A 25,914-nucleotide genomic window follows, 5' to 3' on the forward strand; every position below is an offset into this window, starting at 1 on the left:
TGAACATGATTCACATTAATAACAAAAAAAAATAAATAAAAAAATAAATAAAAATACGGCTATTTGTTTCTAGGCCTCGTTTCAAGATTTTAAAGTACCAAGTTGGCCTAAAATTACAATTATAAAAATGCTACTTATAATAGCATCAAATTAATTGCCGTTTGGCCAAGGCATTTAATAATATATTAATATTGTAATTTATTGTATATTAATATTTTAACTAGGTTTGGGACAACTAGTTACAGATTCGAATAAATAATAAAAACTTTCACGCCTGTTTAAAACTAATCACAATTTAAGGCAGGATATATTTTAGCTTAAAGTTAGCCTACAACGTGTAGTCTATTATTATTATTGTTTTCAATTTACAATAATAATAGCGGAAGTATTTTTTTCTATTTTTTTTACCGATTTAATAAAAATATTCACATTGATGAAACGTTGATAATTTATTTACACGCCTTATTATAAAATGTAAAAAAAAACCTAACACGATGCAAATTTTGTGTTTGTAAATTAATTTGAAATGCGGGACACACTTTTTTTAAATTTATAAATTTATAAACTGATTTTAGTGATGGTGTTTAACATATTTTGTGCCCATATTTTGATCATCAGAAAGCGTACAGTAGACCGAAATTTAGTTGCCCTAAACTATTTTTTTTTGCCAGCATTGGTCGTTAAATATTAATTAGGAAGAAGCAATCAGTTAAAGTGGGTCAACCTAACAGTGTTGACACCCGCATCTTAAAAAGCATACACATAACACACAACACAAACTTAACATACAATTATAAACGTGTGTATTTAGAACAATGTCGTTTTTGATGACGAAAGTTGACAACAGGTATTTTATAAACTGTGAATAAAACAAATAAACAATTCGAATTGGGGTTCATTAAGTTTATTATATGAGAGAAAAAAATTTTGGAAAAAAAAATAGAATAAATTCTAGACTGTACAATATTAAACAAAGAAGTTCTATAAAATATCATAGCGTTCTAGGCTTAATGCCGCCATTGTAGCATGCCCAAATGTGGTACAAATAATTCTAAACGTATTTTTATACTGCGTTGTTATTTGTCTAAATCAGGGGTCTCCAAACTTTTCAGTCCGAGGGCCGCATTAACTATCGAATTTCAGTTCGGGGGCCAGTTTCTTCCAGGCATGTCTTTAATTTTTCTGGGCAAAGTTCCTCAGCCATCACAATCAAACGTTTATTTCCGTGGACAAAAAGATCTCTGCGGGCCGGATGAGAGGACCTTGCCGGCCGCATTCGGCCCGCGGGCCGTAGTTTGGAGACCCCTGGTCTAAATAATTGATAAATTGATATAATTTCTTTCTCATAAAATTTGAGTCATTTGCTTTCAGAAAATGAGTGTTTATTTTGTTCTGGAATCAATAGGTTGATTTATCTTATGCTAAGAGGCTAACTTGTCAAAGCCATTCTTTTTTCTTTCTTATCATGGTCTATTCGTGGCCAGCATGTATGGCCTTCGGTCAATGGATGGTCGAATGATATGGCCAAGCGTTTTATTTGTGGTCGATGATGTCTACTAACGGTCGATGAGTCGTCGAATAGTGTTGCCCAATTGTCATTTGTTGGTACAATGATATAAAAATATACTGTGTGTAAAAATAATGAACAATATGACGGAGTTTAGCGTTCGTATCTTTCAAATTACCATCACAAAATGAACATGACTTTAAAAAAAAATCATGACGTAACAATAAAAATGACGTCATTATTAACACCGAAAAAAAAATGGTTGCCCGTAATTTGTAATCGACTCGTTCAAGAGTCAGAACTACCTTGTGTTGAATTCACGAGTCACACTGACTCTCGCACACACACACGAACACAGACTCACAGATGACGCACACACGTGATCCACACGCGCGCGCACACAGCTAGTGTGAGGTACAAGGGACGGGCATGCGCAAAGAACTCACATTCACGTCACCAAGAACCATCAGCGAACAGACTTAAGCTTTGAACGAACAGACCGACACATGGCGCTTTGTGACGAGATGGCAAACAATTAATTTTTAAAAAAAATGCGAAAATAAAACCATGTTGTATCTTTCTTAATGTGTAAGTCTCTGACGAGTGGTTGGGTCAGAAAACTCCATAGTTCGAGTATTGAAACTCATTGATTCGAGACTCTAGACACTTTAATTCGAGACTCGTAATTTCTGTATCGAGAATCAATCAGGTATTATGATAAATTTATGAGTGAAAGATGTGTATACCAAAATAGCGTACACGTCGAACTTGTGCATATGTACATCCTCCTCAAAATATTCACATCACTGCATTAATTTGTCACCACTCGTGCGCATATCGCTATCAAAGTCACCACCTTTAAAAATAATTTTTGACAGTTCCAATGTTGTCTTAATATACATAGGAAGTTAAAAAAACATTGTAAATTAACGTTTTCCTTCTTACAATAATCACCAATCAAACATTGCTTAAGAGCTAAGTCCATCAAAGTGTTATGAGTGTTTTCGTAACAGCACTTCCCATTGGCTGTAGAGAAGTTTTGACGTCAATGACGTAGCAATCGTGTTGTAATAGGTGCACTTGAGTTGAGAGTGGCTTCACACGCGAACGTTAGACCCGCTGAAAACGAGCACATTTTTGTCGAATTTTAAAGAAATTGTTACTTTAAAATCCAAAGTTAGGGTATGATAAAACTTGATCAGTTGAATGTTGGGCGTAAACCCTTTTAATTACGGTTCGACTGGCTATTCCTTCAGAAAACCGTTTGCCCATTTTATGTACGGGTCGACTTGCTAGTCGTTCAGAAAATCTTTTACTTGTTCATGTAGTATGGGTGACTGGCTATTCATTCAGAAAACCGTTTGCCCGTTTATGTACGGGTCGACTTGCTAGTCGTTCAGAAAAACTTTTACCCATTCATGTACGAGTCGACTGGCTAGTTGTTCAGAAAACCGTTTGCCCGTTTATGTACGGGTCGACTGGCTATTCATTCAGAAAACCGTTTGCCCGTTTATGTACGGGTCGACTTGCTAGTCGTTCAGAAAAACTTTTACCCATTCATGTACGAGTCGACTGGCTAGTTGTTCAGAAAACCGTTTACCCGTTCATGTACGGGTCGACTGGCTAGTTGTTCAGAAAACTAGCCCAGAATGATCGTGTGTCGTAGGGGTGTCTTCTAATGTACAAATAGAACTGTGCTCAGCACAGCATCGAGGTCTGGAACTTGATACCGGAACCGTTCATCAGGCGGATGGCTCGCGGTACGTGTAATGTCAAGCCATGGCCCCCACCATATTGCTGGTCGAGAGGTTCAGGCCGCTGGAGGGGATGCTGGGGATGGTGCCGTAGGAGGAGCCGAAAGATGGCGACTGCAGGGAGGAGGGGAAAGATGGCGACTGGAGAGAGGAGGGGAACGACGGAGACTGGAGAGACCCTGGGAAGTTGTTCGAGAATCCACCACCTAATCCACCGCCCAATCCACCGCCGAGACCTGCCGACATCTGAGAGTGGTGGTAGCCGCCGCCCAAGCCCTGGGCGCCCATCGAGGTCATGTAGGGGTTCATAGAGTGCATGGAGGGGCTGAAGGAGGGGGCGCCGAACCCGCTGAAGGGCTTGGTGTCCCGCAGGAAGTCGGACATGGCCACCATGCCCTTCTTGCCCTTCTTGCTCTTGGTGGACATCTTCCGGTTACGGGTTTGGATGCCATCTTTTTTCATGGTCAGCGGCCGGTTAACCTGCAACACACACAAACAAAAGCTCGTTAAAATTTTGTATTTTTAATTATTATTAAGACCAGAGATAGCATGAACTGATTAATTTTCCGTGAATTTGAGAAACAATTTCCAGTTTTTATTCGTAAAATTATAAAATTGGATGAAAATTAAACAATTCATATTAAAAAATAGAGTTTTGAAAAGTAGAAAACGTATATATTATTATAATATGACAAAAAATTGTTGGCGAATATATTGGCTGAATATATTAAGTGTAGTGGTCTTTGACGTAAAGTAAAGTTATCTTTTCAAACCTGACGGTCTGTAGGGCAAGTGAAGTAGTGTTCACTTATTTCTGTGACCTCGGTATATGAAGAGATAGTGTGGTCAGTACTATGCCCAGCCGCCTTTACTTTCCCTAACATGAGTTAGGTACCCATCAGAGTTGGGTGGACTCAGGGACGGTCTACTGACTTGAACCCGGATTCGAACTCGAGATTTACGGGTTAGCAATCCAGCTCTCTGCCGCTAGACCACTCCGTCCCACTCTAGCACGTATTTTAACCTTAAATTTGTACAGAAATTCGAGATTCCCGAGTGAATTGTCAGCGATATTAAAATAGCCCAATGTTCGCAGGTTCTTTAAGTAGGGTAGTCAAGCTAATGAACAGGGATTTTAAAATGTCGCCCAAGAAAAAACAATAACAATGTCAAACTGGTATGGCCAAAACACCACATAAAGTAGGCTATATGTATGTGTATGAGTATGCATGTATATGTGTGTGAGTACAGGTCAAGAAATTGTTAAATATTCTTGTAAGTGTGCTGCTGATTTTAAGCGTATGCGGTAGGGTGTGTATGTGTGTTTGTGTGTGTGTGTGTCCAATTGGTCACATACAGCAATAAATGTGTGATCGTGTGTGTAGCGGGGGAGAGTGTGTGTGTGTGTGTATCCAAATGTGTCAAGCCATTGTTACACACTGCTATGGAAGTGTAATTGTGTTTGGGGGAGAGGGTTGGGGGGGGGGGGTCACAAGTGTGCCAGGAAATTGCTACACACCGTCACCCAGATACTATGTGTGTGTGTGGGGAGGGGGGGGGAAGTGTGAATAAAATTCCTGACAAAATATGTCCACGTAGATTAGAACCTCCTCGGTCGATATGATCTAATGACAGTATGAATGGCTGACCCAGCGACGGGAGACAACTCCAGTCTGTGTTCGTGATGTCATTGAAGCCAGATACAGTTTCATACGTTTCCCGCTAAATGGGGGGCAATTAACGGGGTTAGTATCGTAAATGGGGAGGGGCGGGGGTAATACGTGCGATAATCTACGGGCGCTTGATCCCATATCGTATGGCCGAGTCTATGGCTCGGCTCGCAGCTGAATACAAATGAATTCATTCTAATATAAACAAGGAGGAGAAATATTAATTCTTGGGGACGGGGGTGGAAAGCTGGGGGTAGGGGGAGGCGAGGAGAAACACAGGGGCGGGGCGGTGGGTGGTGACTTATTTTGGTTTACTTATGACTCTCGTGAGTTGCTATACTCATTGATGCATACAGTGGAGTGAGGGTTGAATTCTGATTAGCCGTGGTGAGTAGGTTTTGGTGAGTAGGTTTTGGTGAGTAGGTTTTGGTGAGTAGGTTTTGGTGAGTAGGTTTTGGTGAGTAGGTTTTGGTGAGTAGGTTTTGGTGAGTTGGTTTTGGTGAGTAGGTTTTGGTGAGTAGGTTTTGGTGAGTAGGTTTTGGTGAGTAGGTTTTGGTGAGTTGGTTTTGGTGAGTAGGTTTTGGTGAGTAGGTTTTGGTGAGTAGGTTTTGGTGAGAATGTGACAAGAACTAGGCATCCATTAATGGGAAATAGAAGAAAAGCTGATTTCGTTTAGTTCACTGCTTCGCTTTTGTCAGCCCGTAGAGCCTCCCATAAACGTTAACACACAAACAGATATAAACATAAACTCGCTGACTACAACATCGCACGAATAACAGAACAGCCAACCGGCTGCAACAACACGGAGCAGCCCAGCACACCGTAACTGAATGAACAGCCCGCATCTAAAAACAACAGGGCTATGAAATCCACAACACAGATGGACATAGACAACACGAGCCTTGCAATGTAGAACCCCAACCTCCTCTCAATGGGAGCAGAAAACCCAACCCCATAAGGACTCACGATAATGACGTCATATAGAGCTAAATAGAGCAAACAGTCCCAGTTCAACAGAACATACAGCCCCACCCCAACATAACATAGCCCCACCCCAACAGAACATACAGCCCCACCCCAACATACAGCCCCACCATCACAGGACACCAGAGTCCACCCACGACCCCCAATAGTGCCCCAACACAAGCAAGGTGAAGGTCCAGGTGCCCGGCATCTCATTAGCTGCTCGCTTGTGGCCCAATTATCCCCCAGCCCCGGCCCAATTTGTTGCCACCCTGCAAGGGGCGCGCGTCACCCCACACAGAGATAAATGGCGGACTGTCTCCTCGCACTTCCGCGACCTTCTTCTAGCGCCATTGTGTTTTACATTGTACATGTGGGACATTGTGTTTTACATTGTACATGCAGTGTCATTGTGTTTTACATTGTACATGTGGGACATTGTGTTAGTACATTGTACATGCAGTGTCATTGTGTTTTACATTGTACATGTGGGACATTGTGTTAGTGCATTGTACATGTGTGTCATTGTGTTAGTACATTGTACATGTGGGACATTGTGTTGGTACATTGTACATGTGGGACATTGTGTTTTACATTGTACATGTGTGACATTGTGTTTTACATTGTACATGTGTGACATTGTGTTTTACATTGTACATGTGTGACATTGTGTTTTACATTGTACATGTGTGACATTGTGTTTTACATTGTACATGTGGGGCATTGTGTTTTCACATTTTACATGTAGTGACATTGTGTTAGTACATTGTACATGTAGTGTCATTGTGTTTTCACATTTTACATGTAGTGACATTGTGTTTTCACATTTTACATGTAGTGACATTGTGTTTTACATTGTACATGTAGTGACATTGTGTTTTCACATTTTACATGTAGTGACATTGTGTTTTACATTGTACATATAGTCACATTGTATTTTCACATTTTACCCATTGTGTTTTTACATTTTACATGTAGTAACATTGTGTTTTCACATTTTACATGTAGTGTTTTTAAATTTTATAGGTAGTGTAATTGTGTTTTCACATTTTATATGTAGTGTTTTTACAATTTATATGTAGTGTCATTGTGTTTTTGCATTTTATATGTAGTGTTTTTACATTTTACATGTAGTAACATTGTGTTTTTACCTTTTATATGTAGTGTCATTATGTTTTTACATTTTACACGCAGGTGATGTTAGAAAACTAACGCCCATATGTGTTGACAGATGCTACTTAAGTGCAATATGTTAATTATTGTACGCCAGACTTGTAACCTTGTCTTGCGGCCATTACGCATTCATGTAACACATGTACTCTCCCCTTGCTTGTATCAAATCAATATTTTCTTACATTGAACCAATATTTTGTTGAATATAGATCTAATTATAATTACTAATATCGTATGATGTAGGTTAGCTTGTGCTAACAATACACAATTTATATAAGATTTTGATACGCCGCTGTATAATGTAACTGGCTCTTAATCTTAGCCTGATGTAAATCAAGATGATACAGTAATTTGTTGTGTCGCTGTGTGAACGAACCCTAAACCTAACAACCTCTATCACACACTGACGTTGGCATTAGCTAGTCAAGCTTTCTGTGTGGGTTTTAGTAACAGCAAAACACAAAAAATATCAAGTACCTAACCTCTGTAACACACTAACGTTAGGCAAACAAGCTCACTATGTTTGTTTTCAACAACAGCAGCACACACAAAATATGAAGTACAACAGGGACAATATTAAGTCAACTCAAGTCAACTGACGGAACAGTTCTCACCCCCCCCACCCCACCACTACCATCATCACGCCACACACACACACTTGACGGCATATTTCCCCCGGCCCGGGGCAGTCGGGGGCCGCCACACAGTCGCGGCAGCAGCGAATTGGTACTCACGACACGGGCTGCTGGCTTCCACGCACGTCTGAGCAGCAATGATAAAACGTGAGCTATAGGAACAGGTGGATGCTGGGGGGGGGGGGGGGGGAGGGGGGGGGATGGGTGGGGTCTGTGTGTCGGGGGATGGGGGGGGGGGGGGGAATGTGACATGGGGCCGCCCGCTATACTTGCTCATGTGTTCATATTCCTATCTCTGATCCGTGTTCGATATAAATATACTAGCCGTCCCGGCCAGGCCCTGCGGCTCTGGCTTCTGTGAAAAACCTTTCTGTTAAAGACCATTACCTGTGTGTTTAGTAATCATCATAAACCCGGCATTGCACACCCAAACCAAAACCAAAACAACAAAACGCAAACATAACGCTAACACAATTACAAATACAAACGAAAACAAAAACCTAACAACTAACCCAACCACAACCACAAACACCAATACGAACACAAAGAAAAAAAAACGAAAAAGCAAACGAAAACAAACCAAATCCAAATCCAAAACCAACCACAAACCCAAAGAAAAAAAACACAAACGAAAAAACAAACGAAAACAAACCAAATACAAACGCAAAACCAACCACAAACACAAATACAAACACAAACGCAAAGAAAATAAAACACAAACGAAAACGAAAAAAGAAAGAACAAAAACGAACCAAATCAAAACGCAACCACTAACGCAAACCCAACCTAAACACAAAGAAAACACTAACGCGAACATAAACGCACAGTGCTCAGAGTCTAGCCCGGGGCGGAATCGCCTGTTTCAGCTTAATAAACGACTATAGTACCCCAACTTATTCATAGTCTTTTGCACTCACTTTAATGAACGTAGGCGCGAAACCGAACACGGGAGGCCCGGGACCCCAAATAGCACCCTGTCTGGGCGCCAGAGGACGCACCATGACGTCACCGCCTGATTGAACTTAGTAAACGACTATAGTACATAACTTATTCATAGTCTTTTGAACTCACGCGAACGTAGATACCATAGCGTACACCGGAAGGCCCGGGGCGCCAAATAGCACCCTGTCGGGGTGCCGGAGGACGCCCGGATTTGATTCACTTAAAGACTATAGTAACCTTTCTTACCCATAGTCTATCGCACTGTTAAAAACAAAATTATGCAGCATATCGCTCACATGATAGCCCAGGGTGCCAAATCGAACCGTGCAAGGGCGCCGGCGGACGCGCCTGTTTCAAGTTAGTGAACAAAAATGATAATACTCCAAGCTTATCCGTAAATGGAAAGAAATAAACATATAGGATTTGTAGGACCTGGCTTATTAAATGTTATTGATTTAAAAAAAAAATAATTATTGAACAGTATGTTCGGTGTATAGAATAAATAAAAGGCAGTGTTAAAAATACCTAACGACATTGCACTTAATCAATCCCCGCTAATTATGTAATTATTTTTTTTTCTTAACACCAAAAACAAAGTAATAAAATGTAAATTCTTTCTTTTTAAGAATTTTTTTTATTAAAGGGAAGTAACTGTGCAGTCAATACATTTCCGACACAATTTTAGAAATTTTATAAACGTCGATACACTTTTTAAAAATTTTATGTCGCGTTCATAATTGAAAATTATTCTTCTAAGTAAATAGAATGAAAATTGTTTTTAAAGACTTTCAATGGTAATTTTTTGACTCGTAAATTTAGACTATGAGCACGATAAAAAATCTAACACTTAAATCCATAGAACTGTCAACGACAAACTTTTTTTTTGCCACACGTTACAGAACTGAGCTTTATATATTAGATAAAAGTACGTGCAGTGCAGGTGCGTGATGGCGCTCACAGACAGCCGGTTTTTCACGCGCACAAATCGCCCCGTATCGGTCAAGCTTGCGGGCCCGTCTGGTCTAGGGGGGGGGGGTAGATGGAGGGGTGATAGGCATTTATCAGTTTCACTTTGACTATATTTCAACGTGGCATTGTCGCTCCACAGTCCAGGGAAATTGTGAATATGATATGATGCAAACGTGGAAAATGTATATATATATATATATATATATATATATATGTGTGTGTGTGTGTGTTTACACCAACAGACAGATACCTTGTCGGGCGAGTAGAAAGGGTAGATAGACAGACACTGGCAGATGGACAGACAAACAGATCTGATGGATAGAAAGACAAAGATTATACAGACGACCGACCAAAACGTCATCAAAAAATTTATTTTTACTCAGACCAAAGAGAAATAAAAAATTTCCCTCCCGAACAAGAGAATACATCTAGCCTTTACGGTCTCGACAAACTGGGGTTCGGTTTATCAACTCAAAATAAAACGATGCTGTTTTTATACCGACATTTTTTTTACTGCTACACCGCTCCAGGTTTTATTGCCTTTACAAATCCAGGTGCCCCCGGTGAAGGCTTCGTGCCGCCATTGTGGTGGGGCGTCACTGGACGGGGGCTCGTCACTCCCCTCGCCCACATGAAACAAGGTGTTATCAGGTTACATCTCCTCCCTCTCGCTTAGTTAAAGGACCCCCGACAAAAAAAAAAGCTCCTCCGTTTTTCTCACCGTGCCGGGGGCCGTGTCGCCGGTGGAAACGGCGGTGGGTGTTTGAAGAGGGAACAACAGGCCAGAGCTGACAGGCAAATGACCAGTCGTCACCCCCACGGGTCAACATTTCGATGGTCCTCTTCTTTTTTGTTGAACATCAGGGGCGGGTCGCTGTGGGGGCGGGGCGCTTATTAACTGGAAACGACTCTATAAATTGAGGTCAGTCCTATTGTCGCGCGGGGATGTTCTTTGATACCCACTGGGGAAATGGTTAAGTCAACGTTACGTCAAATTTCTTTTGAAGGTAGCGTTAGGTGGGTACGCTCGTGGTCGGAACTCGCGAGAATTAAACACACTTGTGTTTGCCGCAGGAGCAGGTAGAGAAGAAGGCGTTTCGCTAACTTGGGTACCTATATACCTGTATACCTACCTACCTACTTACTTACCTACATGCCCACCTTCCTGCCAGTCTACCTAACTACCCGTTTGTGGCAAGTTCATTCCTTTTGTAGCTGTGTCCGTCCACCTAATTTCTAAATTTAACTTGATTCCCTAATTTTGAAAGGGGGTGGTGTGGTTGGGTGGTAGAGCATACAAGTGCTCACCCGAAATCCGAGTTTGAATCCCGTGTTCTTATTTGTAAAACGTCCCTGAGTCCACCCAGCTGGTGGGTACCTGGCTCACGTCTTGAAAGTAAAGGCGACTGGACATAGTGCTGAGCTGACCACATTATCCATTTGTACGCCAAGGTAACCGAAACAGGTGAACTCTACTTCACCTGCACCATGGAATAAACCGACAGGCTCGAAAGGGAATTCTACTTTTTTTTACTTACAAATATTAGAGGCCCCCCCACCTGACTAACCCGATGCTAATAGTGTAGTGTAGGTCTTGCCTATGATGTGACCAAATTGTTATTGGTAGTAATAAAGTTAGCCTTTTGTACGTCGGAGATTAAATTAATATTAGATTGGTTCGATTGGATATTACATTGGGGGTCTAGGGGAGGACCGCGCACCAACACGACATCCATGGGCGTGGCCGGTAAGAGAATAAATTAGAGATGAGAGTTCTATACTTAGAAACATATATATAGATATGTGGCTGTGTGATAATTTTAATGTTGGTGATGTTTTTTTTTATTATTTTTTTTTTTATTATTTATTTTTTGTTGCTATTGTGTTACATTTTATTGTTGACGTTAATAACAGGTATAGCCACATGCTGTGATATGTTGTAATAATATGTTGGTGTCATATGTCGTATTTTTTTGGTGGTTTTTTTTTTGTAGAGATTCAATGTATTTTAGCAATTCATTTTACTGAAATGTATTTTATCGAACGCTGTTGATGTGATGTCTTATTATGCTTTCACGTTTATAAAAGTTTGGCGTTAATTACCAATCAAACGTGTATCTAAAGATGGCGGCTAATTATGTACAGTAACAGCTCGGGGTGGTTGGGACAGGGGACGGGGGGACGGGACACTCATTTATGTGACGGAAATTGCAAGGGGCAACAACTCGCCACTGGAGCAGGGGAGATAACCCCAGGGAAGAAACCGAAATTTGGACGAGAGGCGTGAAAAGATGGAGTAGATATTTGCACCTTAGTGGCCGTCCAAGTGTCCGGTCGGGTCCATTGAAATATATCCCCGGGGGTAGGGAGAGGAGATAATCAAAGTCAAACGGGTACGTCGTTAGGGGGTGGGGAGGGTAAATGAAAAGGGTGGGTGGAATAAAGGGAAGAGGGACGGAGATGAAATAACAGTTGGACTATCTAGATAGGGAAGATAAAGAAAGGACAGTACGAGAATATTTCCACAGTCGTTGACGTGTCATTGTATGGTTGTCTATGTCTACCTCTGTACCTGGTGCGTGTATGACGCGACAAAGTATGCGTAGCTGTGTAGAACGTCACAGCAGCGTATGGCTTAGCGACAATTGGATGGGTATCTATGCATGACGTCATAACACTTTGTACCCTAGTGACGTGTCAATGTATGGGTAGCTACGTATGACGTCATAACCATGTGTAGAACCGTGGTATTGTGAGGAAACAATGTGTTGTTTTTCCCCTACTGATTGAAACGTGGAGCAGAAGATGATGTTGAACACGACAGTTGAATCTGTGTCAGTCACTCTAGACACGGAGGGTGATGACAGGGCCCCCGGCCACTGACCATCCTGACCAGCTGACCCCAGTCGTGATAGACAAGACGTGTTGACAACTGACCACTGCATTGTCCACTACCCTATCTACCTGTCTAGCAGAATGTTCCCCTTTTATCGGCAGGTGTGACAATCGATTCGTCTGACGACATCGCATTGTGTTCAGTGTAATGAACAGGACAGGCTTTTAAAAATTTTAATCTACGCCCATGTGCAAACGTATAAGAGGTATTTATAACAGATTTTGTGTGAGGTTTTGTGTTGTGAGTTTGTGTGTGGCTATGTTTCGAGAGAGAAAGGTGGGGTGTGGGGGTGGGAATTCAGAAGAACTCTGATTGATTCGATTTGAATTGGTCTGTCTGGCTTTGTAAAATATATATATATATATATATATATATATATATATATATATATATATATATATAGGGAGCTGGGACATGAGGGTATAATTTAAGAACAACAAAGGTATGGTTTCATTCTTTCTAAGTTTTTGTGTAAATTAAGAACAACAAAAGTTTAGTTTTATCCTTTTCTAAGTATGGGTATAACTTTAATTTCTCCCTTTTTCTAAAGTGTGGGGGAAGCTCGGTAGGGGAGGTATAAATTAAGAGCAACAAAAGTTTAGTTTCACAATTTTCCTAAATTCACATCCAACGTTTACACACAATGATCTGAAAGAAGGGGAGTGGGGTGTGGGGGTGGGGACGGGACATCCAGTATTAGAGCGTGTAGGGAAGTCAGCTCGGGGATAACAGTGGAGGCGCCTGGCTAACCCCACGCTAGGCTGGCGGCGATCAGACACAATTAGACGGGCCATATCCTACACCCCCCCCCCCCCCGACATCAACCAGACCTATTGGGAGCGGGGCGGCCTATCTCGCCATCTCAAGCCCTCCAGAGGGGGGCTGTATAATACTAATAACTGCACATCAAAAGTAAACACCGACGCCTCGTCCACGAGAACTTTTATGGGCATCCGATGGACCCCTCCTGCCCTTTCATCACGTGGTCAGGGGTGCGGAAAAGACTGTTAGGGTAGAGAGAGATAGTGTGTGTGTGTGTGGGGGGGGGGTTACTACGTGAGGTAAAAGTACTTACGTTATGTAATTTGTTAGGGTAGAGAGAGTGTGTGTGGGTGGGTGGGAGGGAGGGAGAGAAGGGGGGGGGGCTACCACGTGACGTAAAGTACTTACGTTATGTAATTTGTTAGGGTAGAGATAGTGTGTGTGTGTGGGGGGGGGGTTACTACGTGAGGTAAAAGTACTTACGTTATGTAATTTGTTAGGGTAGAGAGAGTGTGTGTGGGTGGGTGGGAGGGAGGGAGAGAAGGGGGGGGGCTACCACGTGACGTAAAGTACTTACGTTATGTAATTTGTTAGGGTAGAGATAGTGTGTGTGGGGGGTGGGGTAGAGGGGGGGTTGGGTGGAGTTTACCACGTGACGTAAAAGTACTTACATTATGTAATTTGTAATAAAGTCCGCAGGCATTACACACCGGGTCACCGTTGGGGTTTCGTCTCCACAGGGTGGTGGTGCCCGTCCCACAGTTGGCGCAGGTTGTACCCGCACGGCGGGCAGCGCTCTGTAAGGTACAAAGATAATTAGTTCATTAAATATGTAATTAGGAAAATTATTTTAAAAAATAGCAATACAGGTAAGGGTATCCATTACATATCACCAAAATGACTGTTTATAACATATTTATTACATTATTGATGATTAATATTAATTATTGATATACAATATACAATGACTAAATTCGAACAAGATGACTAATGTATAAAATTATGACTACATATATAACACCAACACTACAGTGATAATATGACTTAGTGTATAATATGCGGATAAATCTGTCACACAATGACTAAATTTATAACACTACGACTACATTTATAACTCTTTGACTAGATTTATAACATTATGACTAAATTTAAAACTACTTCGATCAAATTTTTATTTTTTTTAAAGACGAAACAAAATGGGAATTATTTCTTTTGTCAGAACGCGAAATTGTGTGTTGCGTACTAAATGACACCTGGATATAAAAGCGCTCAGGTGACGGGTCATATAACAGGTGATTGCCGTGACACGTCACAAGAAAGGTGACACGTCACATTAGAGGTGACTCTCCTAGCGGCGCACCAAAAAATTTACTCCAACTTTTGATCGGTGACCCGTTCCCTGGCCCTGTTGCCCTCTCTACTACAAGTCGTTAGGTCTTTGATAGGCAAAGGACCTGTTGCCTTCCTTTTTAAAAGTCGTTAGGTCTTTGATAGGCAAAGTAAAAGCAAAGGCCCTATCGCCGTCCTGTTATGCAAGTCACTACACCATTGCTAGCTAGAAACTGTTTCCGACCCTGCTTTAATCACATACTACAAATGATATTTTTATGCTACAGTGCTATTTTATACTACAATGCTATGTTTATGCTACAATGCTATTTTATGCTACAATGCTATTTTATGCTACAATGCTATTTTATGCTACAATGCTATTTTATGCTACAATGCTATTTTTATGCTACAATGTCCCTTAACCCTTGGCACGCCACACACATCCTGTGAAATCTGATGTGAGAAGTTGTGTAAAAAAGTGTGTGGAAATTCGGACGGAACTCCTGAGGGAAATTGTGAGTGAATTATGTGGGAAATGCACAAGAAAAGTGTGTGGAATTCTACTATGTGTGAGGAAAATGTGTGAGGAAATGTGTGGTAAATTGTGTAAATTGTATGAGATCAAAGTCGCTTATTGATAGGAAGCGGTAGAAGAACCAAGTATCAAGAACAACGATGAAAATGTTACAGTTATACAGCTGAGTAAATTAGTTATCTGTAACAATAACGGGATATATCAGTAACTGCAGTGGTTGATGGACAATTATAGCGGAGTTCTTTAAAAATGGTAGCAATGCTCCACAAACAATAGTAGCCATGTTCCACAAACAATGGTAGCAATCCGTCTGGAACAATAGTAACAATGTTACGGTTACTTAGATAGTCATGACAAGTGATACAATATTAATGTTGGGAAAATCTGATCAATGGTCCGCTGATAATGAAGCCTAAGCTCCACCAAAAGCTTATTTGTGATGATGTTCCACTAACAATTGTGTCAATGTTCCACTACTAATTATGCCAATGTTATTCTATCATTTAGGTCAATGTTCCGCTAACAATTATGTCAATGTTCCACTAAGAATTATGTCCATATTCCACTAACAATTATGTCCATATTTCACTAACAATTATGTCAATGTTCGACTTACAATTATGTCAGTGTTCCACTAATAATTATGTCAATGTTCCACTAACAATTATGTCAATGTTACACTAACAATTATGTCAATGTTACACTAACAATTATGTCAATGTTCCACTTTGTTTCTCATTAGCGCAAGGTTAATTTAATCTATACATAAACATATTCAGATTCTCCCCTCTTCCCCTCACCACCCAAAGTTCAAACAACTAAACATAAAGCAGATTGTTTGTTTATGTGTCGTAAGTTTAAAAAGTAAACTCCAAACGTAGACAATTTTTTTATTTTTTTTTTGGTGACGTTGAAAAGAATCCAAGGCATTATACGATTACTCCACTTTTTCTGTTAAACCTTCTAAACTAAATTTTAATTAACTAATTAATAATTAATTTCACTAATGATTAGAGTTACGAAAAAAAAACGTTTAATAACCCAACTGTGTATTAATCTATTAACCAAATAACGATGAGTAAATATCAGGTTTGGAGATTATTTATCCAGGTACTACACTACCAAAAAACAAACATTTACCTAGACAGACCCCACACCCCTCTCCATTACCAACTACCCGCCACGCTTTTATTCTCTTCAATGCCTACCACCACTAATGACTTGTACAAGCTTTGCCGATGGTAACAATGTATTTTAATCGTGTTTGATTCAAACTAGAATATATTTCACTCGATCAACATTCCCCTTTTCTTCCATTACCCCCCTCCCAAACAAACACACACACACACACACACACGGTCCTAAATACACACACTAAGCCGCCGATAAACCCCGGCAGTTTAAACCTTCAGGTTTATTTTAAACCTATCTTTCTATTGGGCCACTTGGGCCGTACTGTATAGACGGGCAACACAATACCCCCTCAACACACACAAAATGCCCATCTCCATTTTTGGGTGAATGGGGTGGGGGTGGGAGGGAGGGACGGGCCCATAACATTCTCCAGCTAAGAGTTTCAGATCGCACGCGGGGGACGGCGGCTAATGAAAGACCCGCTAGACGGGGACGATCCGCCAGGGCCATCAAAGCAAAAGTCTTTGACTTTATGAAATGCAAAACTTATGATCCATATTGAGCGGGGCGGAAGAAAAAAAAACCCACCAGCACTCCGCTAAGCTGGCTGGAAATTCGACACGGACGTTCTAGCACAATGTACTACAGTATGTCGATATGTCCCCCCCCCTCCACACACACCACAAACACCTCCACACCTACACCGCTGTAAAATCTTAACGTTTGTCCCGCATATAGTTTCCGTTTTAAGTTAGTTTTTTTTTTACTGCTGTGAACTGCGTCACATCCGCCGTATATAAATACTTAAATTTTTTATAAAGCACTTTGTCGTCATATTTTTGTAATTACGTCATTCTGACAATTATGATTTTCAAATAAAAGAAACGCAGCTCTGCTTTATTTCTAAAAAAAAAAATTAATTAAGGGCCATTTTATTAGATTACATGCCAGGTAAATTGTTAGTGAATTATTTTACGGTGCGTCGCCAGGCATACATGTACCGGCATTTAATTCAAGGCAATGAATATGAAACGAGACAGAACACAGCTACGTTGCTGTCTATGACAGCAGTCAGCAGGGTAGTAATTTGAATTGTTGAACCAAGGAATGTCGCATGGCCGTCTGCAGAATCTTGGTAGTAGGGGGTAACGACGTTAGGGCCGTCGACAAGAAAGTCATTTTAGTTTTTGGATAAAGGTGTTTCACATTGCTCTAGGATAGTTTTGATACTCTTTGTAATAGGTGTAAAGACATTTGGATAGTCAACATGATGGTGGCTTTAGTTTTATTTTTTTGGATAAAGGAATTCCACTTTGATCTAGGATAACTGTTTGCATAGTCTTTGTAATAGGTGTAAAGACATTTGGATAGTCAACATGATAGTGGTTTTAGTAGTTTTTTCTTGATAAAGGAATTTCACTTTGATCTTGGATAACAGTTTGAAGACTCTTTGTAATAGGTGTTAAGACATTTAGATAGTCAACATGATAGTGGTTTTAGTAGTTTTTTTTTGTTTTTGTTTTTTATAAAGGAATTTTACTTTGATCTAGGATAGTTTTCAGACTTTTTGTAAGAGGTGTAAAGACATTTGGATAGTCAACCCTATGACAATTTTGATTGTTGCATCAAGAAATGTCGCAGATGTATATGTGGAAAAGCGGGGAAAGTGACGGTTGGACAGTAAATGACAGTCACGTGATCAGACACAATGTTGACGTGCAGGATGGCTTTGACTGTTTCTTTGCTGTGTGTTTAGGTGTCTAAGATCCGCACACTTCGAGAGCGTGTCATACACACTATCGTGTTGACTAGCAAGTTCTTTGTGTGTTTAGTGACGGCTAAGTTACTTACTGAAGACTAAGTAACATAGCGAAGGCTAAGTAACTTAGTGAAGGTAACGTAACTAAGTGAAGTAACTTAGTGAAGGTTAAGTTACCTGGTGAAGGCTAAGTAACTTAGTGAAGTAACTTAGTAAAGTAACTTAGTGAAGTAACTTAGTGAAGTAACTTAGTAAAGTAACTTAGTGAAGTAACTTAGTGAAGTAACTTAGTAAAGTAACTTAGTGAAGTAACTTAATAAAGACTAAGCAGCTTAGTAAAGACTAAGTAAGTGATAGCATAGGCTAACAAACTACAGAAGCTTAAGTCAATACAGCATGGAAAGCTGCTTAAAACAAAAAACAAAAAACAGATCAATATAAACTCGGCTGTGTTGAGAGGTCTGTCGATGTATAGAAAGAAAAGGAGGAATGAAAACATAAATATACGAGAATATACGAGGTCGCGTTGAATACAGTGTAACAGATGTATAGCATATACAATGAAAGGTCGACTACTGTATAATGGAGTGGTGTATGTTGGTCAACAAAGACAAGACGTATGTTTATATGTTACAGTACAGTCGCTACATACAGCAGGATGAGTTGTGTTATGTGTGTAACGGTGTCGTCATAAGGCTCGAGCTAGAAGTGTGTTGTAGTATTTAGTGTGTATGTGTGTGTATGTGTGTGTTTGTGGGTGTGTGTCTGGAACAGCTGTGGCATGATGTGCGAAACTTGTCAATTACAGGAAAGACGCGTAAAACTTGTCACAAATAGACGGCGGGTGATACTTATCAGGATCTCGCATACGAGTAAGCTGTTAAAATCTTGACACGAAACTTGGCAATGATCCATTGACGCAATATATACAAAACTTGTCACTAGCATCGGTAGAAAATTTATGTATGAAACTTGTCAATAAACAAATTCCCGCTGTGTGTATAAAACTCGTTAATAAACAATTAGGCGCTAGCTGTATCAAACTTGTCACTAAAACGTATACGCTAGCAGCATAAAACTTGTCACTAAATATATACGCTAGCAGTATGAAACTTGTCACTAAATATATACGCTAGCAGTATGAAACTTGTCATAAATATATACGCTAGCAGTATGAAACTTGTCACTAAATATATACGCTAGCAGTATGAAACTTGTCACTAAATATATACGCTAGCAGTATAAAACTTGTCACTAAATATATACGCTAGCAGTATAAAACTTGTCACTAAATATATACGCTAGCAGTATAAAACTTGTCACTAAATATATACGCTAGCAGTATGAAACTTGTCACTAAATATATACGCTAGCAGTATGAAACTTGTTATAAATATATACGCTAGCAGTATGAAACTTGTCACTAAATATATACGCTAGCAGTATGAAACTTGTCACTAAATATATACGCTAGCAGTATGAAACTTGTTATAAATATATACGCTAGCAGTATGAAACTTGTCACTAAATATATACGCTAGCAGTATGAAACTTGTCACTTTTCCAATGCAGCAAAAACAAAGGACCCACACCCGCTACAACATCAATACCCACAGCGCCGCCTAGCGATTGAAGTTTCCCATAAATCTACTTTAATCACCCCCATCTGTCGCCCCGGCCCAGGCAACATATTTACCCCGACACTTAGAAGCTTTGTTCCTGACTGGCCGTCTTTAACTTGTACAAAACAATATGGTCCAGTTGTTCGAAGGCTTTCGCTATTTGGTAGCGGCAGTTGTCGAGTTTGTGTGGTGGTCAAGTTTGTGTATTAGGTTACGGTAGTGGTCAAGTTTGTGTATTAGGAATACGGTAGTGTTCAGGTTTGTGTACGAGTTTGTGTGTTTGGTTAGGTAGTGGTAGTTAGGTAGTTAACTAGCTTTTAGAATTTATGATTAAGATAGTCTCAGATGTTGTTTTTTTTACGTATAGTTAAAGATGTGGAGAATGTCACAATCCAAAATGGTTGCCTAAGTTTTTTTTTCAGCCGTTAGCCTCTTTTCCCACGTGAATTTTATTAGAGTTAGAAAAGTGAAATGAATGGTGATGTTTCATAAAAAAATTATAAATATTTTTCAGTTACTCTGACGTTCTTAAAAAAAAAAACCAAACCACTAACAAAAATAACATTCCATTTAGATTGTTACCTGTTTCAGAATAAATGCAAACCTACATCTTGTTGCGACGAACGTTATTATTCGACCCCCCTCCCCCCACCCACAGCCCCCCCCCCCTCATCATTGGTGGGTCTGTATGACGGTCCGACTCTCAGTGAGCTACCTCGACGGTTCTAGAAGAAAGAGCTCATTCACGCCGTTATTTTCCGACCCAGCCCACGGTCCTTGGACCCCTGGGATATGTTGTCTCTCACAACAGTAAACATTACACGCGAGCCTGGGCTAGCCCTGGAACCGACACCCCGCATCCATGGAACCGACACCCCCCTCACCCCAGAAACTGACACCCCCGTCAACGTCCGCGACCAAGTACTGAAGACACAATGCCGGACCTGTGTGCGTCTTGACGAGGCTCACTCTGAAAGAAAACAACCTAGAAGCTAGCTTAAAACTTCTCAACAAGCCCGTTCATTGATAGACTGAGTCCCACCAAGTTAAAACTTCAGGCAGATTGAATCTTACTTCTGTGATCAGTTTCTCAGAATCCACTTTAAAAAATGTGAAGTTGCTGGTCGAAACGGTAGGAAGACGGATACAATTTATTTAGGCGGGGTTTTCACCAAAATAAACCCGGATTTTGATAGCTTGACACAATTTGTTCATCAAAAGTTATATAATTCCCCCCCCCCCCCCATTCCGACTGTTGAAACAGATACTACCCCGTATTCGATGACGTAGATAGCATTTTTTTGCATGTTTACATAATATGACACCATAACCCTTTAATGAAAATCCATCATGCACTTTCTGACGACAAATTCCACCGTATTTTATCTAACCATCACATCCACCACAAACCCTGACAACAAATTCCAGCACACTTATTTTGACAATCACATCCACCACACTTCCTGTAACCATCACATCCACCACACACCCTGACAACAACTTCCACCACACTTCCTGTAACCATCACATCCACCACACACCCTGACAACAACTTCCACCACACTTCCTGTAACCACCACATCCACCACACACCCTGACCACAAATTCCACCACACTTCCTCTGACCACATAACACCCACTGCACCCACTGACCACTAACTACACCCTACACCCCCTGACCACAACCCCCCCCCCCCCAGAAATGACCTGCCACTCTGCCACCCCACCAGCGCCTGGCCCCACCGTTGGCGGCCCCTGATAGGATCAGCAGGCGCTCACACCAAATCTTCTCAGCGCGAGACATTAAGCGTATCGCATTGCCAACGTTCGGCGCCCTACCCCGGCACAGACTCTGGGATCGTGATGCCGCCCCGGCGTGCCCCTGGCGCCCCGTGTGGTCCCCGCTTCAAGACTTCATTAGTGCTAAACCCGACTATCAGGCGAGTTATTTGCTTTTCACTCAGGAACCAGCAAGGGACTGAACTCATTTGACTGCAGCTCGTTATTGGATAATGTAAAACTATTTCTCGTTTACACCAGCCTAAGGAAGAAGGCTTAGAACTTCTAAAATAAAGTTTTGAGGCTGCAGTTTGTTGTTGTTGCTGGTTTTACTGCATTTTAAATAGTCCCATTTACAAAAAAGACAACCTCTTTCGGTACTTAGAAATCATTTAATTAACACTCCCGCCAATATACATATATTGTATACATATATGTATTACATTCATTATTTGTGAATATATATATATATATATATATATATATATATATATATATATATATATATATATATATATATATATATATATATATATATATATATATATATATATATATATATATATATGTATATATGCTGTTCAGAATTATGAATGTAATACATATATGTAGGCCTATACAGCAATATATATATATATATATATATATATATATATATATATATATATATATATATATATATATATATATATATACATATATATATATACGTTTAATGTGTGTGTGTGTGTTCATTTATTTTTTGCATGTGCTTATTTATGTACGGATTTATGTATAAACAAATTAATACATTTCACTGCATGACATAATTTTTCTTTAAAATTCTTTAAAAAAAAAACCCAAGCGACATCGACAATAAAAAAACTACAACCGTCTGTACTTCCCCTGACAGTGACGACCGGCCCCCACCGTTATTTATTTGTTGGTTTAGCAGACGTAGATGTCGCGTTCTGGCTCCACGCGCCGCGAGGGTTTACTGACATGAACAAAATGAGCTTCAACAAATTTTCGGCCCGTCTGCCGCCACGGGAACAAGATATTCCACCCCCCCCCCCACCCCCACCCCTACTCGAGTCCTCCTCCCACCCCATTCCTAGACGAAATATTTTCCTACAGTAGTTTTGTTTCGTTTTAACATTGGTGGGGGTCTTTAATTAGCTTGTTTGCTTTTGGGTTTTTTATGCAATAGCATATATATATATATATATATATATATATATATATATATATATATATATATATATATATATATATATATATATATATATATATATATATATATATATATATATATATATATATATATATATATATGCAACTCTGTAGAAGAAATTCCCAATCCCTTACAAATCAGATATATTTCAATTGTTTGTCTGACAAAACTAACTTGTTTGTTATATGATAGATTGACCTGTAAGGGTCAAGCAGAAACGATGTCCAGACGCTATCATGGCTTCAGAATCCTTTCCCATAATAAAAATAAAGAATAAAAAAAAAAACTAGAAAACAATTTCTTTTTTTTTAATTAGCAAAAATGAAAATCCGAATTTATATTCGTCTGTTGTTCGCAAAACTGGCACTTTTCAAAAGCACGCACGGAAGAGCAGATTGCATTTTTATGTCCCCTCCCCCCCCCCCCCCCCCTCTCGCACGGCGATTAAAATACTCACACGCATCTACACAGTCCTGCAATTACTTCCCCCACACGACTTCCGCTTGCGCGGCGTCGACAGTTATTAAATTATTTCTGTGAGAGTTCTCTCTACCCCCCCTCCCACCCTCCCACACATATCCCCCCTCCTGCACCCATTGAGCCAGTTTTAACTGCATTAGCGGCGGCTTCCCACACCGCCATCTTGACGGGGTAGGTCGGGATGAGCACCCACTCAAGGCACACTTTAAAATGTTTCCAGTTCTCGCCTCACCCTCGTCCCCCCCCCCACCTACTTGATGGTTGGTATGTAGACCACCCGATGGGAAGATGCAGCGTGACGGCAGACGACGGGGATCGAATCCTACTGGGAACATGGACAGTTGTAACGGGATCGCGGGTCCACACAATTCCCCACTGGCCAAGAAATTATCGTTCCCTAATTTAACATTTTTGGCCATTTTCAATTACGTGACGAAGAACAGGCCGAAACATTAGACGGTGTTTAAAACACTTAGATATTCTTGTTAAAAAGCTATTTATTTTTTAAATTAAAATCTTGTTTATTTAATGAATCTAAAAGATTAGTTTTCTAATCTCAATAAAAAGCTACATTTATTTTACAAATCGCTACATTTTAAAATTAAATATTAATTCCAATCCAACTATTTTTTACATAATTAACCGTTATTTATGCTACACTATAATGTTCTTTTTTTTTAAAAACCAGGCCTTGTCATTAGAATGATTATAGGCCGATGGAAACGGTAGACGCCACGTAGAAATATTTCCGTCGAATGTTTGTCAACAGATTGATCTTCAACTTCTCTGTTGGTTCTCGTTCTTCTTTTCCTGCTCTCCCATCGACGGGAGCGTGTGTGCTTTGACCTCATTTCGTACCAGACGATAAGACACGCGCTGAACTGCACGTGGGTGATCACTCGATAAACAAAAAGAATCTTCTAGACGACGGTGAGTGGGGCAGACCTCGGTAGCATCAACCCGAGTCTAGGAACTCACGTCTTATTCTGATCCCCACCCCCAACTCCTGCATAGCCCGACCCTCGTCTCTTGCAGATCTCCACCCCAACTAATGCCTGGCCCGACCCACGTCTTATGCTGATCCCCACCCCCCCCCCCCCCCCAACTTCTGCATAACCCGACTCTCGTGTCTTGCAGATTCTTTGCCCCAACCCCTGCAAGTCCCCACCCCCAACTCCTGTAAGTCCCCCCCCCCAACTCATGTAAGGCCCCACCCCCCAACCCCTGCAAGTCCCCCCTCCAACTCCTGCAGATCCCCACCCCCAACTAATGCATAACCCGACCCTCGTCTCTTGCAGATCCCCTCTCCCCCAACCCCTGCAAATCCCCACCCCAGCTCGTCCTCGGACACCTGAAAACGATCCGGCCACGGAGGATCTGGTCCGGCTCCATGTTGATTCTGGTCGCTCACTTTCACCTGCACGTGTTCCACTGTCCGGTGTTCCTGGCACTCCGACTCGCCCACAACAAGAGCAGAAGTGGGCGTGGTATTTACCCACGGCCAACAAGCACCCCGGGGGTAGAGCCCCAGCCCTCGGCAAACAGTCCGAAACTCTTTCTCTGCGCGCACAAGTCGAGTCATGTTCAAGGGCTTTCAATGCTGCACAGTTGAGGCTTTAGGGCTTGGGTCGCGCCGGGCTTTTCTTCTCGTGTGTGTTTGCCGCATCATTAAGCTCTTTAAAACGATCTGGCGCTTTAAAGTGCTCGCGCTGACCTGAGCTCGCGCAAACAGAGCGGGACCAATCGTGACATGGTTCAGCCACGAGCAGACGACTCAATGCGTCTGTTTGTTTGGCGTCCATGAAATGCATACACAACAATCATAAAAGCTGCATTTTGGGATTTCATATATAAAAGCTTGTAAAAAAAACAACTGTGTACACGAATACATTTTTTTTAACCACGTCTCAACTATCGCGTAGTTTTAAACAATAATTTGCTAAACATTATTAACTAATAGAGATAATTAATAATACAAATAATGCTAATAATGATTATATAGGCCTATAATATATTAATGCTAATCATTATTAGTATACATTAATGCTAATTATTAATATATAGGGCCTATTATATTGATGATGATTGTTAGTATTCTATATAGGCTTATAATATATTAATGCTATTTTTTTATTATATGCAATGTATTGATGCTAATTATTTTATGTAATACATTAGCACTAATTATAAATTACTTTATGAAGGCTATATCTGATATGTACATAAATACATAAATAACTAAAGCACACGAAAGTGAATGTGTTAATGTGTATTTATCTCTTCTCTTCTCTCTCTCTCCCCCCCCCCCCCCCCCCCAATCTTTCTTTTTACCTTAGAATAAAAGTACCTGTATCTTAGATAGCAAAAACCCCGAATATTAAGGATATAAAGGCCACACACTGTTCTTTTTTTTAAATAATAAAAGCATTGCATTTTTTTTTATAATTACAATTTAGCCAGATCACCCCCCCCCCCCTAAATCAGGTAAAGTAAAAAAAATACTACAAGCTACATAAGGTGTAGTGTGTCTCGCGATTTTAATATGGATTACAAGGGCGGGGCAACCGCAGGTTTGTGTTGGCACGTTAAAAGTTGAGTCTACAACAACCAGTGTAGGCGTGTGCAGGTCTCTAGCTCAACTTGTAAGACATCAATGTAACCAATTACAGACTGGTACAAGAGTAGTTTTGTTGATCACAACAGGCAAAGTCGTGGAATTATAGATTTAGGTTGTGCACTGATGTTTTCGGATATTTGATTGAATATGCATACTAATATGTGTAATGTGT

At 40.6% G+C, this 25,914-nt stretch overlaps 1 protein-coding gene across 1 annotated transcript in view; it reads right to left on the reverse strand.

Moving 5' to 3' along the window:
• Positions 1-1,459: 1,459 nt before the first annotated feature.
• LOC131939494 (GATA-binding factor 3) overlaps positions 1,460-25,914 on the reverse strand; it is a 51,870-nt gene continuing 27,415 nt past the window's right edge. The window contains exons 5-6 of the mRNA XM_059297821.1: positions 13,943-14,068; positions 1,460-3,741 (exon numbers count right to left, since the gene is read on the reverse strand). Coding sequence (XP_059153804.1) covers positions 3,280-3,741; positions 13,943-14,068 — 588 coding nt within the window. The 3' untranslated portion in view covers positions 1,460-3,279. The remainder of the gene's footprint in view (positions 3,742-13,942; positions 14,069-25,914) is intronic.

This window comes from Physella acuta, unplaced genomic scaffold, assembly GCF_028476545.2.
Source record: "Physella acuta isolate Inbredline_101_S28 unplaced genomic scaffold, ASM2847654v3 ptg000281l, whole genome shotgun sequence".
Taxonomy (NCBI): domain Eukaryota; kingdom Metazoa; phylum Mollusca; class Gastropoda; family Physidae; genus Physella; species Physella acuta.